This window comes from Mycetomoellerius zeteki, unplaced genomic scaffold (genome assembly GCF_001594055.1).
Source record: "Mycetomoellerius zeteki isolate Tzet28-1 unplaced genomic scaffold, Tzet1.0 scaffold223, whole genome shotgun sequence".
In the NCBI taxonomy this organism is placed as follows: domain Eukaryota; kingdom Metazoa; phylum Arthropoda; class Insecta; order Hymenoptera; family Formicidae; genus Mycetomoellerius; species Mycetomoellerius zeteki.
The window spans coordinates 1541445-1555713 of record NW_017257198.1 but is presented as its reverse complement, the minus strand read 5'-3'; the positions used below and the strand labels follow the sequence as shown (position 1 = coordinate 1555713).

Below are 14269 nucleotides of genomic sequence, written 5' to 3'. Positions count from 1 at the left end.
ATATAAATATCTATTTTACTGAAGAAATATCCTTCTACAATTTGTTACATTTCTTGTGTTAATTTTCTCACATATTTAGGTTACTTTATATATATATATATATATATTCATCTTGTGTATTAAATGAATACAAAGTAATTAAACAAAAATTTATGGAATGTACTATTTGAGATATGTAAAATGTATTGAATTTAACATAAATTTTTCAACTGTATATGACAATAAAAAATTTATTCCTACACGGTTTAACACTTGTCTCGATATAAGTTTACTTTATGAGAAGTATTTTTACGAATTCTATATGTTTCTAAAGAGTCTGGCAATTCGTGAACGATCTTCCAATAATATATTGATAAGCAAAGGTTAAACACATTATTTATGAGTGACAGTAGTTTCTCTAAAGACAATCGATAGAGAACATTAAACAATAATAGCCAAACTGCCAGAGGAAGAGGACTCAAGTGGGTGGAATAGTTTGCCGAGTCGACCAACGAGAGCGCTGTGTCGGTTTGCGTGGAGATACGACCCTTCGAACTCGAAGGCGGCTCATTCGGTCGGTGTTTACTGCCACTGAATAGATCGCTTAGCGCGCTTCTACGTGGCTATGATAGTCAACTACTTCAGTGACAAGAACTCGTGGCTTTTTTCCAAACAAAGACGACCGAGGATCAAACGTCAAGTGATATCGACTCAGTAACAACCGGTGACAAAGTTCTCATTTATTAAAAAAAAATCATTTCAATTTATTAAATAAAAACGTTAAAAAAGAGTTTTATAAAAGATTCGTGTTCTTCCGTTAACATCGTTTTCGCCGCGAGCCGAGGCGATAGTTCTAGTGAAAGCTTGAGATCATTTCGATCGCCCCGCGGACTTTCGCGCTGTTAGGCGCGGTAATAAAATGCGAATCTCGGGCATGCTCGCGCCGCTTCAACGGATTTCCGAACGGGAGACTCGCGAGTGAAGGTTCCGTGATTACGAGTGATTTGCCCCGATCGATCGTCGATGGCGAAATCCGCGGCAGAGAATGGTGCGTTTATCTGCGAGCGCGATCTATGACTTGGCGAACGTATAGCGCGGGTGTGTGTTACGGATCTGTATTGCGAATTGTGTTTGATCTTCGACCGCGTGCACGTGTTCCTTCACGTGTTGCCGCTCCGATTATTTTCTGCGAAGGATACAAGTCAAAGGAATCCCTGCAGCTTTAAGTATCCTGCACGAAATTCTACCTACAGAATCCTTACATTCGAGTGTATAATCCCCACAAATATTCGACCTGCGTATTTTAAGATGCCCCGATTTATAAGCCATCGGATTATCAGTCTGTTCACGCGATAAATCCCCAAGCGTTCTCTAAATCCGTGAGTCTTTCGATTCGCACGATCCGCACATTGGAAGACAACCAACCCTTGGACGAATCTTTTTCCCGACAGTCGCTGAAGATGCCTTGATCGAGTCGATTGCGAGTTTTCTGGTCCCGCAAAGATGACGTCCGATCGCTCTATCTGTTTGCCAGTGTTCCTCTTCATTATCTGCATTTCTCGCACCTTTGTTTTGGGCGAACAACAATTTCTGGAGAAACCGCTACCCTACCAGGAAGTATCGTCCGGCGATGACGTGAAGCTACGTTGCATAGTACAGAACAAGGGTGGCCAGTGCATCTGGCAGAAGGACCGGAGACCGGTGGGCATACAACCAGACAAGTACGAGTGGGCGAACAGCCGCGGCAGCGGCGACTGCACCCTTGTGATAAGACGAGCCAATTTATATTTTGACGATGGCTTCTGGGAATGCCAAGTTACTTCCAGCGACTTTACCCGCCAAGACGCACTCTCATCCGAGCAGTCGAGATTGCTCGTAAAGGGTGAGATTTGATTCCGTCAACTTTCGGCGGGGCGTTATACTTTTAGATTTATCGCGTACATATTTTTCGTACAATAAGGAAAAAGTAAATATATTATTTTTTTTAATAATAAGTATGAGGAGTTTTTGATGCTACATTGAAAAAAATTTTCGAATCTTAATACATATTTCTTTGAATAATATTAAGTAAACATTTACTTATAGTAAATAAATATTTGCTCAATGAAAAATGATAGTTAAATCAAATTAATGGTTTTTGTATTAAATATATGTTTACATTTAATAAACACTTACTTAGAACTGTTTAAACGGATTTTATTAAAATTTATTATTTTTTAGTTATTCAAATATTGTATGATTATTTACATATAAAATAACTACTTATACAGTCTAGAGTTACATGGTATATTTAAAAGTAAATACAAAGACAACACAAATAAAATTATTATGAAAAGTTAGCACTTTCATTGCTTGCACATGCTAATATACTTTTATATTTTGATATCGTTTATGCAATATACAGTGAACCAAAACTGTATGTAAATACAATAAAATATTCATTGAATTATGAAAAAATAATGAAAATTATTCCAATAAATTCTCATAATGATTTAGATTATAAAACTATTCCTAGAATTCATTGCAAGAATGAATATATAGTTGTATAAATGAATCCAGTTTTATTGTATCAATGAATTAACTACATTAAGTCGGACATTGATTAACTGATCATTCATTGGACTAAAAATGAACAAAATTTTTTTTCAGTGTATTGACATGTTTAGTGCAAATTCAAATACAGCCTTGGCTATAAATATAAAACACCCTCAATTTATTATTAGTTGTTTGGAAAAACGGTAATAAAAGCAAAAAAAAAGGACTAATAAAATATTGAAATGATTATAAAAATAAATATTATTTTCCGATGAACTGCTTTTAATTTATTTTTCGTTAGATATAAAATGTTTATGTTAATTTGTAAGGATGCTTTATACTTATGGCCAAGGCTATATTTCGTTGAAGCGCGTTGAGTCGTTTGGAAGAATCGTTAATATTCCGCGAACATTGACCTCGAGTGATGCAAGGAAACACACAAAGCAGCCGTTATGCTCTACTTTCCTGTAATTTTGCAATATCCGTGTTAATGGAAATTTGGTCGAGAGTGGCACAATCGGTTCCTTTTAGCTATTCCCTGCTGTAAGAGCACATAATGATAAGATCACGGTCATAACTATTCGTAAAAGGAACCAAACATGACTATTTCTGTCTCACTCTATCTTATCTAAAATGCACCCTAATGCGTGTTCCAGTAAAACCTAAAGAACCTCAATTGGAATACGGGGGGGCCATTTTGGGCGCCACCCTAACGCTGCAGGAGGGGCAGGAAGTAATGATTTCCTGCGTTTCAAAATACGGAAACCCACCCGCCGTTATCAAGTGGTAAGCTTGACACTTTGTTGTTAAATGTTCGAACGATACGTATTGTGTCGCAGTAAAATTATGCTAATAACATGAAAACAAAATATACAGGAGAAAAAAGAATGATTTAAAAATTGAAAAAGAATTTAAAAACTGAAAAACAGTGGTATGTGCAGTGAACATTCTGTCGGAATTTCTGATAAAATTCGGTTTAACACCTAAAGCATTTATTTTATCTCTTTTTGAATTTACTTCGATAAAGGAACAATATGCGTGACAATTTCTCACTAAGAGGTGTTCTAATATGACGCCGATAAAAAGGAATGATAGAAAAAAAATGTAAAAGGTTTAGCATTTGTATCAGATAATTATGGATGGGTCCATTTGTCTCACAGACGACCTTTTACCTGAGACAGGGCGATTAGAAGTTAAACATTTTTTCTTTCGGGCACAATCGGATGACTATCGGAATGCTGACTATATCTGCTGATCTTGATGGGACGAAGTCTCGGTAATGTCTGTTAAAAGAATATCAAATAATTTATTTTTACGAATAAATTCTTGAAAGTAAACACAGAGAGAAAAAAGGGTAAAAAAAATATCCTTAAAATAAATATTTTCTTTAAATGAGGATCTTTCTGTATATTTTAAACCCATTCCCCTAAGGCTTACAATTCATTTTTCGGGATAGAAATATTTGAAAATTCTGGGAGTGATTGTACAAAATGTATTTATCTTTCCCAAGAATGATGCATCAATAAAAATTTTTTTTCATAAATCTTATTCTTGAAAATATATCAGGAGACACGTTAATGTCTCGACGCTAAGTCATATATGCGCATATATTATATATTATCTACCGGCGTCGAACATCAGGGCATCGGTCCTAGAGCAATTCTCGAATATTTACTGATACGATATAACAATATAGCTCTTTTGTGACTGAACCGATCGTTCGTAGGAGGTCCAAGATAACAGTTTCGAATTGCGTTTGACAATACGGCGACGCCTCGTCGGCAGGCTAAGTAGCGCGCTTTATGCACATTCCTAAGTTACGTGCCTGCACTTGTTTTCTTACCTCTCAGAAAATACGGCCGTTTTCAAACATCACGGTGGAACATCACGGTGGTTCGTACGCGGCCCGCTGATCCGAGAGCCGGTCTGGTGCAAGAAGCCGTGACGTTATGTTTATGCAGGGAAGGGCCACGCGGAGGGATCGTCGTTTTGGTTTACGGTCCGCTGAATTTAGCCGCGCCTTATCTTACGTTCTTATGCGATGTAAAACATCTGTTCCTCAGGATGGCACGCGCTTCTTTTGGAAACTTATGCCCCCGATCGTTCCCAGCGGGAGAGAGCGAGAGGCAAGAAAACCAGCGGGTGTAATTTAAGTCCTGAACGGTGGCATATGTAGCTCCTTCGTAAGGGGGACCCATTGATGAATGGGTCTTTTGAGAAAAGCTAAGTTTCCGATGCGAGGGCTTGGCCGTTACCCCGTTTCATTGTGTGTAACTTCTTGAAACACATGTAAATAACGTCTGAAAGCCGTTCTAATCTCTCATAAGCCTCTCCTTTGTCTCCTACGTCTCTTAAACTTTTGCGTCAGGTGGGTCCGATTGTAATTTAGCTTCTTTATTTTACTGCGTCGAAGTTACGGCCTCTTACTTTGGCGCATTTACGTGGAAGACACACGGCAACGATCGAATTGTACTTCGGGAGAGCAGCTCGTAACATTTACGTTCCCACGCATTTATTTTAGGGTCACGGTACTAATGAAGAATTTCGGTCCGGTGGGACTCGTCTGAAACAATATCAGCCGCGCATTCTTTTACGACCGATAATAGCCACGCGGTTTAATGATCCCTGCCCGGTTTTCTTTTTCTTCGCGTTGCGGACACGGCCATGCCGAGTATAATTATGTAGATTATAGCCATAGAAACCGAGAAACTGGCCGCAAGCGTAGCCCCGTCGGCCGCCACTGCCGCGCCTGTGAATCACACTAGAAAAAGGTACGGACCTTCTCGACAGCACTCTTTTTTTTTTACGGGAAGAAGGCCGGCCCATTTAACGGAAACTGATGGATTTATGTGAACCACTCGCGGAAACGATCCTGCATATGGAGCCATATTGTCCTGGGCTAATCATAAGCATCCAGCTTCCGTTTACGCGTCTTCATGACACATGTCGAATTTAATACGGAACGAAGAAAAAAAGTGGGGACCTCCAAATACATTGGCAAACATAGTTGAAAAAATATTTTTCAAATAAAAGTTTCTCAGTTTTAAAAGAAGGTACAACGTATATGTAATAGTCCTTTTAAATATTATCGAAATTATTTTTTTTAAAGACAATATTTTTTTCTAATCATTCCTGTATATTGAAGTGTCAAAATTATTTAAAATGTTTCGTACTTTATTCTGATATATTTTGACATAAAATACGAAATATTCATATTTTATGTCAAAACATTTGTTTATTAAGAAAATTGAGTTATACATATATAAAAAGAGATATGATTTTATTTAAAAAATATAAATTTCACTAAACGCTATAAAAAATTTATTTCCGACTCATTTTATGCTTAAAACTGATAAATTTAGGTATTGGACTTTTTTTGATTTTTTTTAACTTGGAATCAATTTTTCAAGCAAAAGTGGGAATTATTATTTGTGTCAAATTTCCGTTGTAAGAACTATAATTATCTTTAGAACTAATTTTTAAATTATAGTCTGCTGCTTAAAATTAAATGAGGTGTTAAGTTGTCTGGTACTTAACAATTTGCTCACAAATTTGCTCGGCAGGTTCATAGGGAACAAGGAGGAGAAATCTTACACGTCGCAAAGCAACGCAACGGAGGTGGATAATCCGAAAACCTGGGCAGCTCATAGTTTTCTACGGGTGCGTGGTCGAAGGGAGAATCACGGTCTGCCGATCCGATGTGTGGCCATGCATCCGACAAGCTTAACACCGATGAGCACAGAGACGCGACTGGATGTTCATTGTACGTGAAATCAATCTATATAGAGCTAATAAAACAACCAAAAATTATAAGTATTTATCAATATTCTCAAATATCAAACGGTAATCAAAGAAACTCGTTAAAAAATTATTAAACATAATATATTTCTTTTGGAATAAAAGTTAAAATTCATTTTGTCCTTGTAATTGTTCTTCTGTAACTTGAAAAATTTATCTTTGCACATCGTCTTAATTTAATATATTTTAAAAAAGTAGATGTTACGTGTATGTGTTAATAAGAAAGTTACTTTTTTAAAATAATTATTTATTATTATTATTATTATATATTATACTATTATTAAACTATATATGAGGAGCAGACTTTCAAAATGCGTTTTGTCCAAAATTTCATTTTTTTAGTTAGAGATGGCGTAGTGTTCAGTGTTGAAAAACTCATATTATAAGCTACTCTAAGATGTTCAGAAAGCATTTTTTCATCGTTAATTTATATGCTGAAAAAACATAGATATTTCGAAGTGCATTATGTTTTTTAACTAAAGACAGACAAAATGCATTTGTTTAACATTTTTAGTAATTTTTTAGCAATTTTGTTTAATATTTCACATCCTACTGATTGGCATGTTATTTTCTATAAGGTGCGTAATTTTCTTGTGTCCGTAGTTTCTTTCTTTCTCATTTTCTGAAAATCACAAATTTGGACAAAACGCATTTTGAAAATTTGCTCCTCATCTTTACATTATTTTTTAAAATGCTTTCTAAATAATTGTCACTACTGTGACGAATCTAAAATAACCTGAAGACAAGCGGTTCGTTTGTGCTCCTAAGCTGGACAAAGCAAAGTCAACACGTGCATAACAGCAGTGCTTTGCGGTTTCAGATTCGCCGGAAGTGCGACTCGAGATGGGTCCGCAGCCGCTTATGACCGCTCCGGAGGATTCGGTGAGTTTCTTGAACCTGAAGTGCCTGGCGGACGCTAATCCAGTCCCAAGCATCAAGTGGTTCAAAGACTCGGTGCCGCTCGACCGCTTGTTAATCGATGCCACATCTTCGCCGTCACCGTCGCTAACACAAGGCAAAACGACAGAGCTGAACGACACCGTGTGGAGTGCCAAATTGCACTTCGAGCCGGTCACGAGGAATGACGCCGGCCTGTACTCGTGCAAAGCGATGAACAATGTCGGTGAAAGCGCTCCCGCGAGTTACAGGCTCGATGTCCAATGTTCGTAGAATTACATTATGTACCTCGCTCCTTTTTTCCCTACTACCTTTCCCCTTCGTAATTATTTAAAAGCAATCTACGCATCGCTTAATGCTTTTCCTCAGAATGACAAGGTTGTTCTCTTCCTTTATAGAATTGCGTCATGTATAAAATTTTTTATGCGCAATAAAATTATGCATCGCGCTACTGTGAAAGTTGTAATTCTTAAATGCTTAACTCTTTTCTCCCGCGTAAAAAAAAAACGAAAGGAAGATTTGAAATATTTACAGGAAAGTTTCAACGTAGTTCACTTTGTAACGTTTTTCTTTATATAATATTGTTTTATTTATTTATTCGATATAAGAACGTTTATTCGATTTGACTGACAGATAAAAGATAAAAAACAGATTTGTCATATTTCTTAGATGGACCGAAGGAGAAGAGCAAAGACGGAAACGTCACGTCCATGAACGTGGAAGATATGGCGTTGTTGAGTTCCGCCGTGGCCCCCTTTGAATGCTCCGAGTTCGAAGCTAATCCGTCCCCTCAATACAGATGGGTGCATCTTCGCGGTAGCTTGGCAGAGCCGATCGAGAATCGCGTGCAGAACAAGGGCGGTGGGCGACGCCTCCACCTCGAGAACATCATGTGGTCCGACGAGGGAGAATACCGTTGCATTGCCTTCAACACAATCAACGGTGTTAAACGAGAGACCTCCAGTAACATACGCTACGTGCTGCACGTGACTGGACCGCCGGAGATTCAGGTCAAACCATTGCTAGGCGAGAACCTCTTCGAGTCCGTTGGATGGGCCGGAGAACCCGTGCACAGACTCAAGTTCCGATTTTGCTCGCGACCGCCACCGAAACTGGTCGCTTGGCAGTGGGGCAGTTCTCACCTTCGAGCCGGTATAGAAAAACGTCATTTTGATTATCGAACCACGGTCAGAACAGCCCAGTAAACGAGAATGGATTAAAATGGATTGAAATTTTGTCTATCCGAATGCGTATTTTAAATAGCGAAAACTTTTTTTTGGATTCAATTGGATTCAAATGGATTCAATTAGATTGGATTCAATTGGATCCAATTGGATTGAAAAACTGCATTTTATATTCAAATTTTTAAAATGAACAGTATTCACGATGCACAGAAAAAAGCTAATATTTTTAAATTGAAAGGCATAGGCATATGCTTCATGCAATTCCTATAAATGAATAAAAATGCATTCAAAATTGAAAAGCATTCATTTTAACATTCGTGAATCCGTATTCCTGAAAATCTGAAACCATTTCAATCCATTCTCGTTTACTGAGAGAGTCTCAGTTTAATTCTCATTTGAATAAAAGTCTTTTCAATTCCGCTAAACAACCAACTATTCACGAAAATACTGAATCAATACTAACAATTATGAAAATTATGCAGTTCTATTCATACTTTTAGAAAATAGAATTCCGATAATAATCAGGCTAGATAAATTTGAATCATACAGTTCAATTGCACGAGAATTCAATTTTGATGATCGAGTCGCTTATAAATCGTGTTTACGTTCTTATTTAATCTTTCAAATTTTCAACAGGAGAGAGTATTAATCCAAAGTACGATGCTCTACCGTTGGAACCCATCATCGAAAACAAAATGGTGACCAACTGTTACTGGGCCAAGCTGGAAATCAAGAATTTGCGAAAGGAGGATGCTCGGATGTACATTTTGTTAGTGGAGAGCGAGAAGGGTCGGGACTCAACGAACATCAAATTGATAGTGAGAGACCCCACGGAGATGCGCGTAATAGCCGCGGCCGTGGCGGTCGGCCTGTTGTTCCTGTTGCTGTTGATCTCCATCAGCGTATACTCGCTGCTGAGGATGCGACGTGGACGATACCGGCAGAAGGTGGAGGAAGAGGGCAGCATCGCGGCAGATGCACTTTATAGTAACGGTGCATCGATGGATCAACAAAAGTCCATCAATTCGTCCCACGCAAAGACCTTCGCGAGAAAGTCCAGCTTAGACGACAGCCAGGGCGTATATGATTACAGTCGCATCGCGAAACAGACGCGTGCCATGAGCCCAGAAGCGCTGAAGGTCAGAAGAGCACCGGCAGTCTTGCAACCGCCCACTATCGTGTGAAATATACGATCTCCATCTCTTTCATTGATACCGAGTCCCCTCTCCTCATCGTTCGAATCCTATTCTTTCTAACAATAAGATCTACTTTTTATTGTGCATTTAAATATCCCTTTCCCTCATCAATCTTCCATTTATTTCCTTCTTAGAACATTTTTGTCTTAGATATTTTTACTATTTACTATAGAGTATATGTGTAAAAAATCAGAGACACTTTTTAATTATTTTAATGACGTGATATATAATGTGTATATTTGTATCGAATGTTATAGTCTAATATTTATATCGAGAACACAAGTGTCCTCGCGAGATTATTGACTGTTGTTGCGTATCTTTGTAACGTTAAACAATTAATTTTTTTCTTAAATTTATTTATTATACCGTACATTGTTCATTGTATTTTACCACAGTAAGTAAGATTACAATAACAATTTGCCCATTCAAAATGCAGGCACGTCGTGATAAATATTGTATGAAGAACTCGCGTACCGGTGCAAAGTATAGTCTGCGTCATCGGAGCGGAACGAAGCGTAACTTTAATAGTGGTCGCATCTCAGCGATTTTAATAGCGGTTGCGCGACGAGGCGGGATCAGTGCAAAACTGGACCTCACGGAAACTGTTATGTACAGTTCCCGATTTTGATATTTCGACGAATATGTACTTTAATGTGGAAGACATTCTATGACTGAAACGAGCCTCTTGTTTCGAGAATAGTGTAAAATATTATTTTAACTCTTTATATGTGTTCAAAATAAATGACTCAAGTAGAGAATAAGCATTTTTTGCGGCAATCATTATTCATTATATAAAAATAAATTAGACAAAACGTATTATTAAAAAGTATTATACATATATATATGTATACACATATATATGTATACATATATGTGTATATATAAAATATAGAATATATAATAAAATAGTATTAGAGTAAATAGTAAAGAAACAATCTTTCTACTTATTGTTGCTGCATATCGCCTTCTTGTTGATCCTGTTTCATAACAGCTACATGCATGGCTTTCAAAAATTTGGATAGTACAGTTTTGTTCGTGGATGTGTAAAGGGCATGCGCCAAAAATGGTATTTTTCTTAAAGTACGGCCAGTTAAGCCTTCGCTCTCACGGCTAATTTCCAATAGTTTTAAACTATTTTTAGTGTCTGTATATTCTGCGTAACCAAGTACCTTTAACTGCGATATGTCGTGTATCTTTTCATTTTCCAAGATTCCAGTCTGGAACATGTATGAAATAGTATATATAGTAAAATATTAATTAAGGAATTTCCTTAATGCTTGAATAAACATAACAATATTTCTCATATAAAAAATTATTTATGAATAAAATGTGCTAAAATATGTATTATTAATTCTATCACTATAGTTAGTATTAATATATTATCGTATGTATTGTATTTCGCAGAATTAAGAACACATACTCTCATTAATTCCTTTAGGCATGAATGATAAATATTATAAATAGCGATTTCAGATGGATATCCGAGATACTGCTTTATGTCCGCTCGATCGATAAACGCAAGATCTATAGCTTCCGTCATATTGCTCGTCGTCAAAATTAAAACGTTTGGATATCGTTTGATTTGATCCAACTGTGTGAGCAATGCGTTCACAACGCGTATGGAGTCAGACGGTTCGGTTCCGTTGCTGCATAATTTACGTGCGTGCGCTAACGATTCTACCTCATCAATCAGAATACATATCAGTGCCTTTTCATCTTGGACCAAATTCTTTATTTCTTCAAACAATTTCATAACAAGTTTCCCACTCTGCAACAAAACACAAAGTAATATCAATTTTGATATTAAATGGTATAATATATATATAAATTTTGTTACTCCTCTAATTGTGAATATTGTTGTTATTAACCCTTTGTACACACCTTAGTTTTTGGCACCCTTATTACACACGTTCAGTTATTCGTGTCCAAGATTAATTTTCATCACTTTTACAAGTATATATAAATTATTAAACGATTTTTACATATATTTTGACATCTTTAAAAAGTATTTGTACAGATGTATATTCATAACAAATTGTAGATAAATTGTTATAACTAAATATAGTTAACAAAATGAGAAAAATGCACTGTTTCATATAAAAATGTAAAAACTCTGAAACAAAAACGTTTAAAAGAAAAATATAGTTCAATATCTTAAAATTGACATTCCAAACTACAAAAAAAATATAGTTCAAGTATCGACTGTCCATAAAATTTAGTTATTGAGTAACCTGAAAATGGTGTTTTTTTAATATGCATGAATGGCCATAAATTGAAGATATATTGCATTTACATTTTAAACAATGCATTTTATTATTGTTATTGTATTAAAAAAAACTTATAATTTATTAGGAAAATGTTCTTTGTAACATTACAGCTGACATAATATATAATATTACTAACATTTAGCACAAGGATGCCAAAAATCATGTTTATTAAGAGCTAATATGTTGTTCCAGAGTTAAATTTTTTTTTAATAATTCGCAAAATATTCCCACAATACAACCGAGAATTAGTTGAAAATAAAGGAAAAAATAAAAATTTTTTAGTTACAAAAAAATGTACACTCTACATTTTTGGGATCATTTGTTACCCAAAGAACTTCGGAGTTATGCCAGTTAAAAGACACGCACGAATTGAGGCGCCGGCAACATATAAAACTTGTTCTCTAGATGCCAAATTTTTTTTAGGAATAGAAAAGAGACCGTATTTGACTAGGTGCTCTTAACATTTTAAATAAAAGAAATGCACAGGACACGAATGACCTAAAGGTGTACATTAAGGGTTAATATATATAAACTGAATTCTCTTGAATTTATTCCTATCCTAAATTTTAATCCTACATTTTATTGTGTCTCTTCTAAAGCCAAAATAAATATGTAATAATTAAATACATACCTCTGAAAACCATTTTGAAAATAAGCTGTGGCTATTAATCTCTATAAATTTTCCATGAGTAAAGCGATCTCCCATGCGAATAACAGCTTTTTGAGCGAGAGCTTTGCACATACTGGTTTTGCCTGTACCTGGAGGACCATGTAACAATACTACTTTATTCCAGCTTATAATGTTAGAATTAATAGCGTGATCCGAAAATAACATTGTAGTCTCCACAAAACGTAATAACTAGAAAAAGTGGAAATAAAATAATAAAGAACCATGTAATACAAAATTGTATAAAATATACTACAAGTATCTGCAATGACATATACAAAAAAATCATTTTATATTTATAAATTATCTACTAAATTTACTAACATTATTCTTTATGTCACAATCGTAATACAAATTTTCCCACATGTAGTGAAATTCCTGTGCAGGTAAGAGCCAGTGAGATGCAACTGGCAATTCATCAGAATCACATTGCATTGTTTCTATGGCAGCATCTTCCTGTGTCAGTCTATAAATGTAATACTTAATGGTTGTTCCTTCAACTTTAACTTTTCCTCTCTAAAAAAAAATATAAGCCTATATATTTATAATGTAAATACAAAATCCCTCTATGATAAATTAATATGGAAATTGATAATACTTCCGTAAAGTTAGACGAACATATTATAGATTCGATATGATCTCTAACTATTATATTGTTAGAATAGTCTTTACCAGACATAATGACATCAAGAGAAATCTCATCCAACAATTGTAATTCTACATTTACTGCTTGTTCAATTACGGTTTTCGACAAAATACTGAAACAATAGGACAAAAGCAAATCAGTTTGTTTTTATTCACATATAATTAGAGCAAAATAGAAATCTCTGCAGATATAAATCTCTTGAAATTGATCTCAGATGCAATTGAGTGCAGATTTAAGTGCTACTGATTGTTTATAAATATTAAGTCAGTAAATTTGTTTAATTATTATATATTATTTAATATTATTTAATATTATATATTATTCCACTAAAATTATTTCGCTAGCTTGTAAGAAATCCATTTAGTCTTTATTTTAAAGCGCAACTTATATTTCTTTTAATGTTCCCATAGAAATTATTTGATAAATAAGCAATTTAATGAAGTTTATAACAATGTCATTTAATATTTATAAATTACATATCATTTTGCAGAAAAGAATTGAATAATCTTTCTAATCTCTTTTAAGGTTAACATAAATAATAGTAATAAGTTAGACAAATCTAACTGAAAATCAAACAACATATTCATGATCCTCATGACAGAATATCAACAATCTAAACAATGAAGTAAACAACCTGCTAGCATGTTGACACACTTCTACGTGTAACACGTTGTCCTCATCCATCCTTATAAATGTTTATATGAATTTGACAGCGTAGGACACTTTATAATTTATATGAAACAAGAATCAAAGCAAACATTGATATCACATGACACACGAGATTTCGATCATGTGCTTTTTTCTATTGAGAAACGCGTTCCGCTCTTTCAGCCCTTTGTGTCGACTTTGCTTTGTTCCGGCTCGTGACGGCTGCCAGATTGCTTGGATTCAAAATTCGAAGTCGTTGAACCATAAAGTGAAGAAACCTAGAGGTTTGTTCGCGTCGCAAGATCCAACATGCTCCAACATGCTCCTACCATAGCTCCTACTCACTCTATCAAGCGCATTGGAGTGAGTACAAGCTATAGTAGGAGTATTTTGGAACATGTTGGAGCATGCGACGCGACAAACCTTAAGCCCAGTGTCCACGATGCTAGAAA

At 35.5% G+C, this 14269-nt stretch overlaps 2 protein-coding genes across 2 annotated transcripts; one reads left to right on the top strand and one right to left on the bottom strand.

Moving 5' to 3' along the window:
• The first annotated feature begins 781 nt into the window (after window positions 1-781).
• LOC108723097 (hemicentin-2) lies at window positions 782-9677 on the top strand. Its single transcript, XM_018448588.1, has 6 exons — window positions 782-1861; window positions 3171-3300; window positions 6078-6277; window positions 7133-7474; window positions 7879-8361; window positions 9030-9677. The coding sequence occupies exons 1-6, from the start codon at window positions 1483-1485 to the stop codon at window positions 9575-9577; spliced, it is 2082 nt and encodes a 693-aa protein (XP_018304090.1). The 5' UTR covers window positions 782-1482; the 3' UTR covers window positions 9578-9677.
• Window positions 9678-10520: 843 nt separating this feature from the next.
• Window positions 10521-14020, bottom strand: pch2 (pachytene checkpoint 2 protein). The gene is made up of 6 exons (XM_018448607.1): window positions 13804-14020; window positions 13122-13281; window positions 12848-13039; window positions 12488-12715; window positions 11010-11357; window positions 10521-10806 (listed from the first exon to the last, which is right to left on the bottom strand). The coding sequence occupies exons 1-6, from the start codon at window positions 13851-13853 to the stop codon at window positions 10534-10536; spliced, it is 1251 nt and encodes a 416-aa protein (XP_018304109.1). The 5' UTR covers window positions 13854-14020; the 3' UTR covers window positions 10521-10533.
• Window positions 14021-14269: the final 249 nt, after the last annotated feature.

Excerpts from the sequence above, each read along its gene's own strand:
- pch2 (XM_018448607.1), bottom strand. The coding sequence starts at position 13,853 with ATGGATGAGGACAACGTGTTACACGTAGAAGTGTGTCAACATGCTAGC. Across the intron at positions 11,358-12,487 it reads TTTCAAAATGGTTTTCAGAG|AGTGGGAAACTTGTTATGAA; the intron begins GTATGTATTTAA and ends GTTTTGTTGCAG. Across the intron at positions 10,807-11,009 it reads GCCTAAAGGAATTAATGAGA|ACTGGAATCTTGGAAAATGA; the intron begins GTATGTGTTCTT and ends TACATGTTCCAG.
- LOC108723097 (XM_018448588.1), top strand. The coding sequence starts at position 1,483 with ATGACGTCCGATCGCTCTATCTGTTTGCCAGTGTTCCTCTTCATTATC. Across the intron at positions 3,301-6,077 it reads CCACCCGCCGTTATCAAGTG|GTTCATAGGGAACAAGGAGG; the intron begins GTAAGCTTGACA and ends TTTGCTCGGCAG. Across the intron at positions 8,362-9,029 it reads CAGTTCTCACCTTCGAGCCG|GAGAGAGTATTAATCCAAAG; the intron begins GTATAGAAAAAC and ends AATTTTCAACAG.